The sequence below is a fragment of the Quercus lobata genome, chromosome 1 (genome assembly GCF_001633185.2).
Source record: "Quercus lobata isolate SW786 chromosome 1, ValleyOak3.0 Primary Assembly, whole genome shotgun sequence".
Lineage (NCBI taxonomy): Eukaryota > Viridiplantae > Streptophyta > Magnoliopsida > Fagales > Fagaceae > Quercus > Quercus lobata.
This window is the reverse complement of record NC_044904.1, coordinates 7067274-7080969: the sequence shown is the minus strand read 5'-3', so window position 1 is coordinate 7080969 and position 13696 is coordinate 7067274. Positions and strand designations below refer to the sequence as shown.

The window sequence follows — 13696 nt, the reverse complement described above, 5'->3', positions numbered from 1 at the left end:
TATAAGGTGGTACCTAGAATAACCAAGATATCAGTTATGGAGTTTCAAGGCTATAAACTCTTAGGCTTCCTACTTCTGCTTGGCTCTTTGAGTCATAGCATTGCTGTTGCACCAAGAAATGTCACTGCTTCACTCAACCGGAACAGTTTTCCGGCCGGTTTCATTTTTGGGACAGCGTCGGCTTCTTACCAGGTAAGTCCTTGGTTTTGCACATGTTTGTATAATATCTAATGGAGTTTTGCTTCAAGTGTCCAGTCCTGAGAGTCTGAGATATCATGCATAACGCATGTGTGCCATTGTGTGTTTAAATTTCAGTATGAAGGTGCAGCAAAGGAAGGAGGTAAAGGACCAAGTATATGGGATACTTACACCCATAAATATCCAGGTCTCTCTCTCTCACTCCACATATGCTTACCCTCTATCTCTAAAAGTTACGCACAACTCATGACTTAACTTAAAAGTCTCGAGTTCAGTGCATTTTGTATGGATTCACAGAGTGATAAATAAGTTCATTTCATTTTTTTGAGTAAAATACAGAAATTATTCTGAGGTCTGAATTAACGCCAAGTATTACTAATTTTTTTTCAAAAATATTGAATTTTCTCCCTTACACAAAAGTCACTTAACAGTTAACATCATTGAAAAATTATGTTGTTCTTTTAGCTTACTTCCTCATCTCTAGATACTATTTATTTACCATGACTAACCAAACACTTTCGCCATCATATAATTGCCACAATATAGTCATTTGTAAGAGAAGGATTATGGAAGGAAAGTCTTTATGACCCGTAACAAGTCTAGTTATTGCTCAAACAGTCCTACACTTTCACGTTATATAAGAGTAAAGATTAAGTGGGTGAATACAGAGACTACATGCACAAGGTTTCTTCAATTTTTGAAAAAGTTTGGTGTCACATGGATGGTGAGTTATAGTACAAGTCGTGACACTTAATTTTTTATATATATTCTTACAGTGGTGGGGACCACTGTAAGAACTTGTCTTGGAGCCTGGTTTGAAAACCATGCTCTTGCCGTGGTTTATAAAACTAGATAATAATAAGAAGCATGGGGCCAAATTGTTTTTTGTTTTATATGTTTTTGCTAAAATAAAAAAGCTTTGACTTTTAAGGAGAAATAGATTTACAGAAATCAAACCATGTGGTTTCAGCAAATAGATTCTCCGTTGAACCAAATTTTTTTGGACCGCACAAAATTGACACTAACCCGATAAAAAAAGAGTATGGATAAGAATTTTTGGACTCATGATTTGGGATGCACGGACGCGACAAAACAGCCGCCGCACCCGCGTCCGACGCGGCGACGCCGCTGCCTGCGCGTCGGTGCCGCGTCCAGTTTTTTTTTTTTCCCGACTCGGGCCGATTCCCGCCGACTCGGTCCGTATCGGGCGAAACCGCCGAAACACACCGATACCGGCGCCGAACCGGCCGATTTAGGCCGAAATTCAAAAAGAAAAAAGAAAAAAGGGACGTTTTGAGGAATGTGGGTGATGTGAGAGAGTGCTTGTTTGTGAGACAGAGAGAAAACGAAAGAGAAAACAAGTTAAATAAATACTTATCTGCTTTCGGAATCAAGAGGGTCTTGTTTGTGGTCTATTTTGTTGCTGATTTTTTCCTGTGTATCATGTTTATGCTTTGGCTGGCTGTACTGTTTTCTTTCTTTCCGTTTAATGAAATTTCAGTCACCTTTCAAAAAAAAAAAAAAAGAAGCAGAAGTGTGTAGAATGGGTTGTGGGAGTAGGTAGGGTAATAATTAGAGGAGATGTTTAAACAAATTTATTACTTCTTTATTCTACTATCTGATAGATTAAAAGATTTTATTTATTTGTTTTAATTATTTTATTGGGATGTGTATTGCACTTTGCACACGTGGTAGATAGCTAATGTTTCACACAAACTCAATAATTAATGTAGTGGGTAATTAAGGGGAAAAATAAATAATAAGAATAAAAATTTATGGGTTTAAGCAAGTTAATATTTAATTGTTTAACTTTATTTTGATACTTAAAAAAAAACCTAAACTCAGTTAATTAAGCATTTATTTAGTTAATAGTTACTATTGGTCTATTGCTCTAAAATTTGGTATATATTTATATAATATGAAAAAATATGTTTAGCAATATATTAAAAATATAAATAAAAATGTTTTTAGAAATTTTTTAATTGTCGCATCCCGCTGCACCATACCCGACTCTTTCAAAAATTGCTGGGTCCCGTACCCCTACTTGCACAAGAAAACGCATCTGTGCTTCATAGTTCATGAGAGTTTGAAACCGACCAATGGATCACATGAGTCGGCCTACTTTATTTCAAATGGATTTTTTAAATAATTTAATTAATTAAAATTTTTTTTTCTGAGTCTGTGTTAAATGTTAATCCTATCTCACATTTTCACTGTTTGTAGGTCTCTTTATTTCCTATTTTTTGCCTATGTTTTGTTTTTCTCTCAAAAACTAATAAATTCTTTTTTTCACACTTTTAAGGTTCAACTATAAATGTGTAAATATAAGAATTTATGCTTTATTTAACTTTTGTTTTTTTATTTTTATTTTTTATGTGTATTTGTTCTCTTGTTAGCATTGAAAGGAAGATAAATACAATATTAGAGTGATTTTTATTTTTTATTTTTTATATTTTATTAATTTTGGTTTATGAAAAAAGAGAGAGGATCATATTGAGTTTGACTTGTGGCTCAAAGTAAGGCATAACAAAATTTACATCTTCTAAATATAAGATTTGTGATGAAATTACAGATAAGATAGCAGATGGAAGTAATGGAGATGTAGCTGTGGATCAATATCATCGCTACAAGGTACATGAACGGATGAACAAAACATAAAATGAAATGAAGCCTCACCCATACGTGTTTGGAATTTTCTGAAGTTTTAAGGCCCATCCTGCTTACAAAATTTGATTATTCCAAATATTGAGCCAAACTAATAATTACAAACCGGAAAGGAACTTAAACTATTTTTGGTAAATATTTATTTATTATTATTATTTTTTTTTTGTTTTTATTTTAGGAAGATGTAGGGATTATGAAGGAGATGAATTTAGATGCATACAGGTTCTCAATCTCATGGCCCCGAATTTTACCAAGTAAGATTATTTGCACTAATATTTACTTTGAGATTTATGAGGTATAATTGAGTATACATCAGGGACCTGAATCAATATAATTATACCCTTCTATGTTCCTAACAATTTTATCATGGGGTCTAATTTTAGAAGGAAAACTTAGTGGTGGTGTAAATAGAGAAGGAATCAAGTACTACAACAACCTCATCAATGAGCTTCTAGGAAAAGGTCAAGATTCAATCTTAAAATTTCATCATATCATCAACTTATTTTACTTTTATAATCCATGATTTAATTTTTCCTATTAATGAATGCAGGTTTAAAGCCCTTTGTGACAATTTTCCACTGGGATCTTCCCCAAGCCTTAGAAGATGAGTACGGTGGTTTCATAAGTCCCCACATTGTGTAAGTGACTGAGTCACCAAATAATTTGCACCTCTTCTCCATCCATTTGTAGACATTTTACATACATTTGTCATAGCATAATTAATATTTAAATGACTCCCATTATTAGGATAAAAGAAAAAATATTGAGGACCCATAAGGATACTAAGTGAATTTAATTATTTAACTATTATTTTAACACTCTTAGAGTTTAAGTAATAACTAAATGTTAACGACATCTTTTATGATATCTTATGTTTATGATTCAAACTCCATCTCCCTTTCCCATGCTATCTATCTATCTCAAAAAAACAAAAAACAAAAAATTCTGCTCTCGTTTTGTCTTAGACTCACCCTTGTTAGGTGGGGCACAACCGCACAATGTGGGGTGGAGCATAACATAAGAGACTGAAGCAGAGATAGGTTCAATCTCAATGCCATGATAAAATAAATAAATTATAATTTGTCTCAAAAGGCTAAACTACTAAGGAAAAAAAAAATGAATTTAATTATTTAATGATTATTCTAACATACACGTCTAATATTTAGGGATGATTTTCGGGACTATGCGGAACTTCTCTTCAAGGAATTTGGTGATCGGGTAAAGCACTGGATCACACTAAATGAGCCACATACCTTCAGCAATGGTGGTTATGTAACTGGGCAGTTAGCACCTGGTCGATGTTCTGCTTGGCAAAATCTAAATTGCACTGGGGGGAATTCAGGAACAGAGCCATATTTGGTGACACACCACCAGCTGCTTGCTCATGCAGCCGCGGTTAAAGTGTACAAGCAAAAATATCAGGTTTGACTTATCAAACTTTAACATAAAGAAACCAAATATTTCCATTTTATTACGCTAAAAAGATACTCATTGCACATGATACAATGAGTATCTCTTAGACCACATGAATGTCAATTTCTAAATATGATTAAGTGAAGTTTAGTTAAATTAACTAATAAAGTCTCTTACCATCAAATAAGAGATCTAAGATTTGAATCTTGCCTACACTAAATTTCAAATGGTGTCTAAGTCGATGATATAAGCAATCATAATGAAATTGATACCACAGGTTAAAATTTTAATGTATCTATCAAAATACTTCGATAAATATAGAAATCTCAAGCATAAGCTCTGAGTGTCTCAGAAAATGTTAACAATTCACATGCAGGCAGCACAGAAAGGTGTTATAGGGATAACATTAGTGTGTCACTGGATGGTGCCATACTCTAATGCGAACGGCAACCAGAATGCGGCACAACGTGCCCTTGATTTCATGCTGGGATGGTAAGTTCTGCTCGCTGGTTTTCAGTTTACATTTTATATAATTTAATCCTTGTCCTTTGACAAACTTAAATATTTCTATCGACAAAAAAAATCCCAAAAGGAACATAATTTCTTTTTAAATTCTAATAAATATACAAAAGTTATTACATCCACATAGCTTGCACAAATTTATTCAAGTTAAATTTAACAGATTAATAGTTAGCATAAATTTTAAATATTCCTTTGTTATTGCAGGTTTTTGGACCCATTGACAAATGGTGACTATCCACATAGCATGCGATCTCTCGTTAAAGACCGATTACCCAAGTTCACCAAAGAGCAGTCCAAGCTAGTAAAAGGATCATTTGATTTTATAGGATTAAACTATTATACTGCTTATTATGCAGCTTATGCACCTCAACCTAATGGTGTAAAAGCAAGTTACGCGACAGATTCTAGTGCTAATCTTACTGGTAAGTACAAATTCAACATTTGAAGCCATGCTTATGAGTTTCTTATGTATCTAATATAAGAATACTAACTAGAACATATTTTTTCTTGTTTTCGCAGCTTCGCGCAATGGGATCCTCATTGGTGCCCCGGTATGCACTAGCTAATTAAATACATGTCAACAGTTTTGTTTTAGTTTAATGAAGGTCCTCAACTATCAATTTTACCAACTCAATACAACTCAATTTATATGACAAATAAAATTTGGCTCTAAATATGTTTGAATCTATCTTTTCCAATTCAGTTCGTGGAAAATTATAAAACTATCCATGTCTATTATTTAAACAAGTCACATGATTCATTAAAAAATTCATATGACTAAAATTACACATGGATAGTCTCTTCAATTATGACATCATGGGTTGAGCAATATAGCATCAAACATGTATGGAACCAAACTTTTTTCTTTATATTTTCTTTTCTTGTATTTAAAAATAAAGCACATTGTGTTGAGGCTTATGTAGTTACATTAATATTCCTAAATAATCGCAGGCTGCTTCAAGTTGGCTCTATGTGTATCCTAGAGGAATTCGAGATCTTTTGCTCTACATAAAGAGGAAGTACAATAATCCACTAATTTACATCACCGAGAATGGTAATTTCCTCTAACTTCTTTTTTTATTTATATTTATAATTCCAAATTATTAGGTTTCCATTTGATGCTAAATTCTCCTAACTTTATTTATAGGAGTTGATGAGTTCAATAATGCCACTTTGTCACTTGAGGAAGCCCTTGCTGACAACCAAAGAATTGAGTATTACCATGGCCATCTTTGGTACCTTCTTAGGGCTATGAAGTAAGTGCTTAACATTAACAAATAGAAAGTTTGATTTACCAATGAAACACTCTTTAAATAATATAATTATATAACAATCTAAAATAAAATATATTCTCTCTCTCTCTCTGTTTCTCTCTCCTGCAGAAATCTAACTGGTGTTGATTTCTTTTCTGTGGTATAGGGATGGCGTTAATGTAAAGGGATATTTTGCCTGGTCATTGTTGGACAACTTTGAGTGGAGTTCAGGTTACACCGTACGATTTGGAATCAACTATGTAGACTACAAAAATGGGTTAAAAAGATACCCAAAACATTCAGCCCATTGGTTCAAGAATTTTCTGAAAAAGTAGACACGGACTACGCTTGTATTATGAACTAATAATTTCTTCTCCAAATAATAAACTGAAAATAATTTCTTCTCCATTTGTATGGACTTTGAATTATGTAATCAGTATCTATGTACATGTCTCAAATTATTGTTAAATAATTACTTAGGGTCCGTTTGGATACAGCTGAAAACTGAAAACTGAAACTGAAAACTGAAAAATACTGGAGCGAAATAATTTTTAAATGTGTGAATAGTATCGTGGGACTCATTTTTAATGAAAAAGTTGCTGAAAAGTGAAATTTGTGGGTCCGTGAACAGTACACGATGTGCTGTGATTGGTCCAAAAAAATTTGAAAAGTCAAAGTTTGCTGCTACTGTTCATTGAACAGTGCATGAACAGTAGCCGCAACACCCAAAACGCCCCAAAACGCGTGAAAAAAAAAAAAAAAGTTTTGGCAAAACGCAAACGCAGGATTGGGCAGAAAACGCCCAATCCAAACGCAACCTTAATAAGAGGGCACTCCAACTGATTTGGATTTTCAATGAATTAATTTTGCCATCTTTTACTTGTTTTGAAAATGTTCAAGAGTGTGAATACCTACCTAGATACTTTTGAGTTATTTGTTACACTGGAATATTTATTGAAAGCTCAATTAGTGTGAAAACACTAATGGTTGTTCAGACCTAATTTTAAAATTATGGTTAGATTGTTTTTATTCTAACTTATCAAAGTGCGGAATATGAGTAAATAAGCGAAATAAACTGGTAACACTACTCTAGGACATACTCAACCACAATGAACAGTAAAAGAAAAGTTTAAAGAGTAGAGAAGAGAGATGCAAACATAAGATAACACCAAGACGTGTTATCGAAGAGGAAATTGAAAAATTTAATGAAAAATCTCTACGCAACCCTCCAAGTTGAAATCAATCCATTAGTGAATAAGTTGGAGTACATGAATAAAAAAAAGACCCTCCAAGGCTAGTCAACCCTATGTACTGGAGCCCTCCAAGCTCCTGTTATCAACTGGGCTTTTCGAAGTCTTGTCTTCACTAGCTTTCTGGATCCCACAATTTAGTCCGATTGCATCTACCACTTAATGACTCCTTCCAATGCTTCCCCAAGGCACCAAAACATAACTAAAGTCACTCAACACTCAGATTGGGTAAGGTAAGTGTTTGGGTTAAGAACCTCTCAAGGATGTAGAGATGGAGAGGTAGGTGTAGAGGAAAACCAAGAGAAAATGTGTAGATGATTGTGGGTATAAAAATCTCTAACTCTCAAGTGTTTTTGCCAGGGTTTTCTCTCTAAAAGCAGTCCTTATGTTTCGTGGGTAATGAGGGTATATATAGTGTGGGTAAAAAATTTGGTAAAACATTTTTTCTTTTTGCCAAACAGAGAGTTTCACAGGTACCTTGCGAAATGGCCTTTCTCACGAATTTGATAGCATGTCATGACTCTTTAGCTTCAAGTCATGTGCTTCATACGTGGCCTTTCGAGGGTTACTCTTCTTGTGAGCTTCTCTAGAGCTAGTCGCGAATTGCACTGATTCTTCTTTGACTCTTGATTCTTCACCAATCTCTCACACTCATCTCTTACAAATAAACCCACATAAAGCCAACAAAGACTAGTTAGAAATCATGACTTTACAATGTGTGAGTGCTACGGTTACTTAAGCACCGAAGTCCCACATTTTTAACTTTTTAATTAATCATTTACCTAATGCAGATCGTATAAACAAATCATTTATATTACGAAAATGATAGCTTGTATTGGAACTAGACACCATAAGGAAGGCTGGAGTATCCACCCTTTCTAAGCGGTAGAATTATGTTTATTTTTCTCTGTGAATCTCTTTGAGAAGGAATTTCTGTTACCTCTGGTACGTAATTGGTTTATTAGCTAGTAGGTCTTGTGGGTTTGTCTTTCATGAGACTTGGGAAGAGTTTAGCTTTTAGAAGATGGAGGACATCACAAGGAACTAGAGCAAGCTCTCTCTTTCTGAAAGAGAAAACAAGGGATAAGATCATGAAAAGGATTCCAAATTAGAGAAGTTGGAGAGCATAAGTTACTTTTTGAGTTTTGTTTTTAAATAAGAGACTGATGTAGAGGGGTTAGGCTTAGGTTTAGTGTCCAGTGGCACTGGACCTGTTGAAATGGTGACATGTGTCCACTTTTGGACACGTGTCACCATCAAACTGGGTCCAGTGCACTAGACCTAAACCAAGTCCGATGCAGAGAAGGTATTAATGTGCGAGTTGTGGACATTTGACAATCATGATATGCCCATTATTTTTCACTACCATGATTCTTTCTCAAAATAATTATAACTTTATAATAAAAAAATAATGTAATAAAAACATTTTGGGAAAAAACACCATTTATTTATTGTCTTCTAAAAAAAAAAAGACACAAATTTATTTATATTTTTGTATATACTTACCCGAAAAAAAATCTCATTCCATTACTGTATTGATATTCATATGCTAATGTAGTATTTAAGGTAGGGTTCAGTTCCAATCTTGCTATAAAAACCATATGCCATTTTTATCAACTTCACGAGAGAGAGATAATAAAGCTCTTAGTAAAGGTTTTTTTTTTTTTTTATTTTTTATTTTTAAACTTTCAACATGAACATAGAATCAAAAATTATGGTTTTACATCACTTTATTATAATAATTATTATTAATTTTCTGAGATATGTTTTCTAATTACCATTCAACATTTGGCCTAATTCGGTCCATTTCTCTGATTCAGTTCACTTTAGTCCAATTTGTTCTTGTTTGGTAAACTTTGGTCAATTTCATTCCATTCTGGTCCAATTTAGTTTATTCGGTCCACTTTGGTCCTATTCAGTCAAATTCGGTCCACTTCAGTGTACTTACTTAAGAAAGGGAAAATTCAAATTTATGTTGAGATATGGCAAAGTCTCTAATGGTTGAATAAGAGATCTAGAGTTCAATCCCCGCCTTCTCTAAAAACTGATTGATATTTTGGTCTGATGATAAAAAGTTATCATCAGGAGGGAACGTCATAAGTTGAAACTCTCTCTCAAAAAATAATTATTTGAGTAATATCAATGGTAAGTTATAAAAATTAGAAGAATATGGACCACTTCAAAAAAGAATAATATCACACAATAACACTAAAAATGATAAAATTATATATTTGTAAAAATAGAGAGAGAGAGAGAGAGAGAGAGAGAGAGAGAGAAATCACTTTTAGAAAATCACTTTTCAAATCCAAAAATAAATGTTTTCTACCTCTCGTATCCTTTGGGCAGTGAGACTGTTATGTTAGTTGAACTTCATCGTGTAAAGATTGAACTCAATAGGCCATTATTTTACTATATGTATGATTCTCCAATTTCTGCTCTAATAAGGCGTGCATAATGCACATCTTGATTTTTGGAGGGAGAGTAATGTTTAAATATAAAGAAAAAGAAAATGAAAAGTTTCCCTTTAATTTGCTAGCTACCATGGATTATGAGCTTTTTTTTTTTTTTTTTTTTTTTTTTTTTTTTTTTTGAGAATGATGGATTATGAGCTTGGTCAGGCCCTATTGTCTATTGATGGTCGATCCAATCTTTGCCAAAATTATAATAATTTCTTATTTAATGTGATGATCCATAAGTTATAACGACCCATGTGTATGTACATTTTTTTAAAGTTATCAAAATTACTTCTTTTTAAAAATAAATAATAAAAAAAGTTATCAAAATTACTGCTTAGCCATGTCCACAGTATCAATGCTTGCCTATTCCAAAACAGGAAATGGGATTTGTTATTTCCTAGAGGCCACCAAGAAAGAACCTTATAATCCATTCAAAGATTTAAAAAAAAAAAAAAAAAAAAACACCGACCACTCTTTCTCTATCTCTCGTCTCTCTCAAAATACTGGTTTACTTCTTCTATGGCTTCATTCAGTTTCTTCTACTTTGTCGCTCTTTTATATATTTATTTATTTATTTTTACGTTACACACATATATCAAGCTCAAGATTTCACATACCAAATGCTCTAACTCCTCACTCTCACCAAAGATGTTACAAGTTACATCCCCTCCAATACGTGTCCAAAATTCATCATGGCACTCCACTTGTTACGGTCAATCTTGTAATATCATTGTATATTTTAAAAACGTGTAAAAACACCTTTGAACGTTTAGACCCCCAAATTACAACTTAATCAATTCAAGCAATATGTCAAACAACTAGTGTGCGGAAACTTAACATATGCTATCATACGAAATTGATTAAATACTATCTAAGCCATAACAAATTAAAATCCACAGCAGATAAATAAAAGGCAAAGATAGAGAGGAAGGAAGATGCAAACACAAAGACAACACGCGATGTGTTATCGAAGAGGAAACCGAAGCCCTCGGCGTAAAACCTCTCCGCCGCCCTCCAAGCGGTCAATAATCCACTAGAAAATGTAGTTGGGATACATGAACAGTAATAGACCCTCCAAGCCTAATCTACCCGATGTACCTAAGCCCTCCAAGCTTCTTGCTCCAACGAGGTTGCGCCGAACCTTTGTCTTTTCTAGCTTACCGGATTCCGCTACTAAACCGTAGCATCCGCCATCCTTGGCATCTTCCAATGCTTCCCAAAACTCCAAGAACACTCAACACTCTAAATGGGTGTGGGTAGTGTTTGGATAGAAATCTCCTCTCAATAGGTATGACAATGAGAGAGGGAATGAGAAGAGACTACAAAGATTTCTCTCTAAGAATGAGTAGCTCTCTCTAATTGGGTGGGTGTTTTGAAGAAACCTCTCTTAGGGTTTTTCTTTCTGAATAGCCACACATATCTTGTGGGAATGAGGGGTATTTATATTGGTGTGAGAATGGAATACGAAGAGTCAGTTTTTCCAAAAACAGGGCTGGCTGGCGACTTGACCTCGCGACTTGACTGAGTCGCGAGTTTAAGTCGCGAGCTAACTTAATGGCCAGTCTGGATTTTTGTCGTGTAGTGCTCCAGGTGGCGTGACTGTTCAGCTCCCCTGCATGCTCTGCACGTGAGCAACTTTTGGCGGCTTGCAAGCCGCGAGCCATCCGCGAGTCCTAGCCGCGAGTCTCTACTTCACTGCACTGTCTTGAGCATTTCTTCACACTCTCTCACACACTACCCTTACATGATTCCCACCTAAATACAAGGTTTCTAAGTGCTATATTACAAGCAAATTTGTCATGGAATAAAGCCAACACATGGTTGATTCAATTCAACCTTACAATTGTATATTTTAAAACTCTATTTTGAGTTAATACGTTTTAGTGTTGTATTTTTGAGTTACTCATCACAATTTCACAAGTAGTTTCTCTTCCTCTTATATCTTTGGTTTGATTTTTTTTTTTTTGAGTTAATACATATATAGTTATTTTGAATATGAGAATTAAATTTATATTAAAATACAATATTGATTAATTTGATTATGCATTTGGGTGTGTCTATCATCTGTATAATATTAAGACCAATTTTGTTATGGTTTTTTTATTATTTTTTATTTTTTTACTTATAATCAAGATAATCTCCTTTAAAAGAATGTTGAATTTGAATAATTTATTTAAAACTTAAAAAGTGTTCCATAACTTCGAAGAATATGGACCACCTCATAAAGGAATAATATACCAACCAACACAAAAAAAATAACAAAATCATATATTGTCAGAGATAGAAAGATAAAATAATTTTAGAATTTTTTTAATTTTTAGAGAGAATAAATTATTTTTAACAAATTTTAGAGAATAAATTATATATTATTTCACAATTACAAAATAATTATCTATTCCCATGCAACGCGTAAACCTACAACTAATAGTAATAATAGGCCTGAGCCTTTGGGCCTACAGTTAAATAAACTAATATTTTGATAGGTATTTGTACGTTTTTAGACCCCTTAAACTCAAACAGATTAACCTAGTTATTTAGCCAAGTGATTAACTTATATAAATTATGCAGATCTAGGTTAACACAGATAAATCATATCATTAAAACAATGCGGAAAATAAATAACACAACGATATGATAACCTAGGAAAACTAAATCAGTAAAAAACTTGGGGAGGATTTAACCTAGCTATCCTCAAGGTAAAACAGATCCACTATGAAAGAATTGAAGTTTACACAATAGCGACTTAAACCACTAACATCCTATTGCTACCTCGAGTAGAAAACTTACTACCATGACCACGTGACAGCTCCAAGTCCATGGACAACTTCTTTCCTTGATCCATAGCAGGGTGTATGAATTATGATGTCAAACTATGTGAGTTAAACGGTGTAGGAGAGGAGAGGAGGAAATTGTTTGTTTGTTTGTTTTTTTTTTTTTTTTTTTTTTTTTTTTTTTTTTGATACCGAGGAGGAAACTGTTGATATATCTTTAGAGTTCCAACTTGTAGGTTTTTTTAAAGGTATGTAGTCCCTATTGCTAAAGCCAAGTTCTAAATAAAAATCAAGTTGAGCAAACTGAATTCCAAGTTATTAGGTATGTAGTCTTTTTTGAAACTCGAGTTCCAAGTAAAAATCAAGTTTAGCAAATTGAGTTTCAAGTTATTTAGGTGTGTAGCCCTTTTGGAACTCGAGTTTACTACTTAGATTCAAGTTCAAAAATGGCTTTCCAACAATATTTTTCGTAAAAATTGAATATTTGGCCAAAGATAAATTGCCTTCCTTTATACTGCTACTGAGAAATTGCTCACAATTCCTTTATTTTAGGACTGTAAAAAAGACTCACATGCTGGACCACTAATCATCAATGGTCCAATAAATTTTAAAAATTGTGGGTTTCAATCCCGGTCCCAAAATAGACTTGGACCGGACCAGACCGAACAGTAGGTATATAAGTTTTTTAATATTTGAGTGCAAGAATAGCTCCAATTGGAGTTGGGGGAAGCATTTGAAGCAGAAATCTTTGGCCTTTAGAAAAGCTGCACAATGGGTTTTATCTATTTGGTAAAACTTAGGTGCAATTCCTGTTCCTTACCTATAGTATATTAGGTTTTTCAATTAAATTCAATCGCATAATTATATTATATTTAATTGTCATTAAAAAGATAACACTGTTTTATACATTAGTACATATACTTTTCAGTTTATCATTTAATTTCTTCACTTTGCAGGTTTGTTCATTTGTTGACGTGTGTTTCTTTATTTCAAGTCCTGGAACAATGTTTAGTCCTAAGAGTGTGATCCATGGTAGCTTGGTTCTATAGGGCTGTACTGAAACTTACTATGTTAAAGAATTCAATCTAAGCTCAAGCAATGACTGTTTAACATATGCAATACAATTCCAAATAAGCTGTTCAAGTCACTGTCAATGCTTCCAGACCCTA

The 13696-nt window shown here is 33.6% G+C and overlaps 1 protein-coding gene across 1 annotated transcript; it reads left to right on the top strand.

Moving 5' to 3' along the window:
* LOC115976488 (beta-glucosidase 12-like) lies at nucleotides 1-6449 on the top strand. Its single transcript, XM_031097792.1, has 13 exons — nucleotides 1-192; nucleotides 316-385; nucleotides 2771-2829; nucleotides 3041-3116; nucleotides 3246-3323; nucleotides 3413-3500; nucleotides 4029-4284; nucleotides 4652-4767; nucleotides 5002-5219; nucleotides 5317-5348; nucleotides 5749-5851; nucleotides 5945-6053; nucleotides 6217-6449. Exons 1-13 carry the CDS (start codon nucleotides 37-39, stop codon nucleotides 6383-6385), a joined length of 1530 nt encoding a protein of 509 aa, XP_030953652.1. The 5' UTR covers nucleotides 1-36; the 3' UTR covers nucleotides 6386-6449.
* The last annotated feature ends 7247 nt before the right edge of the window (nucleotides 6450-13696 follow it).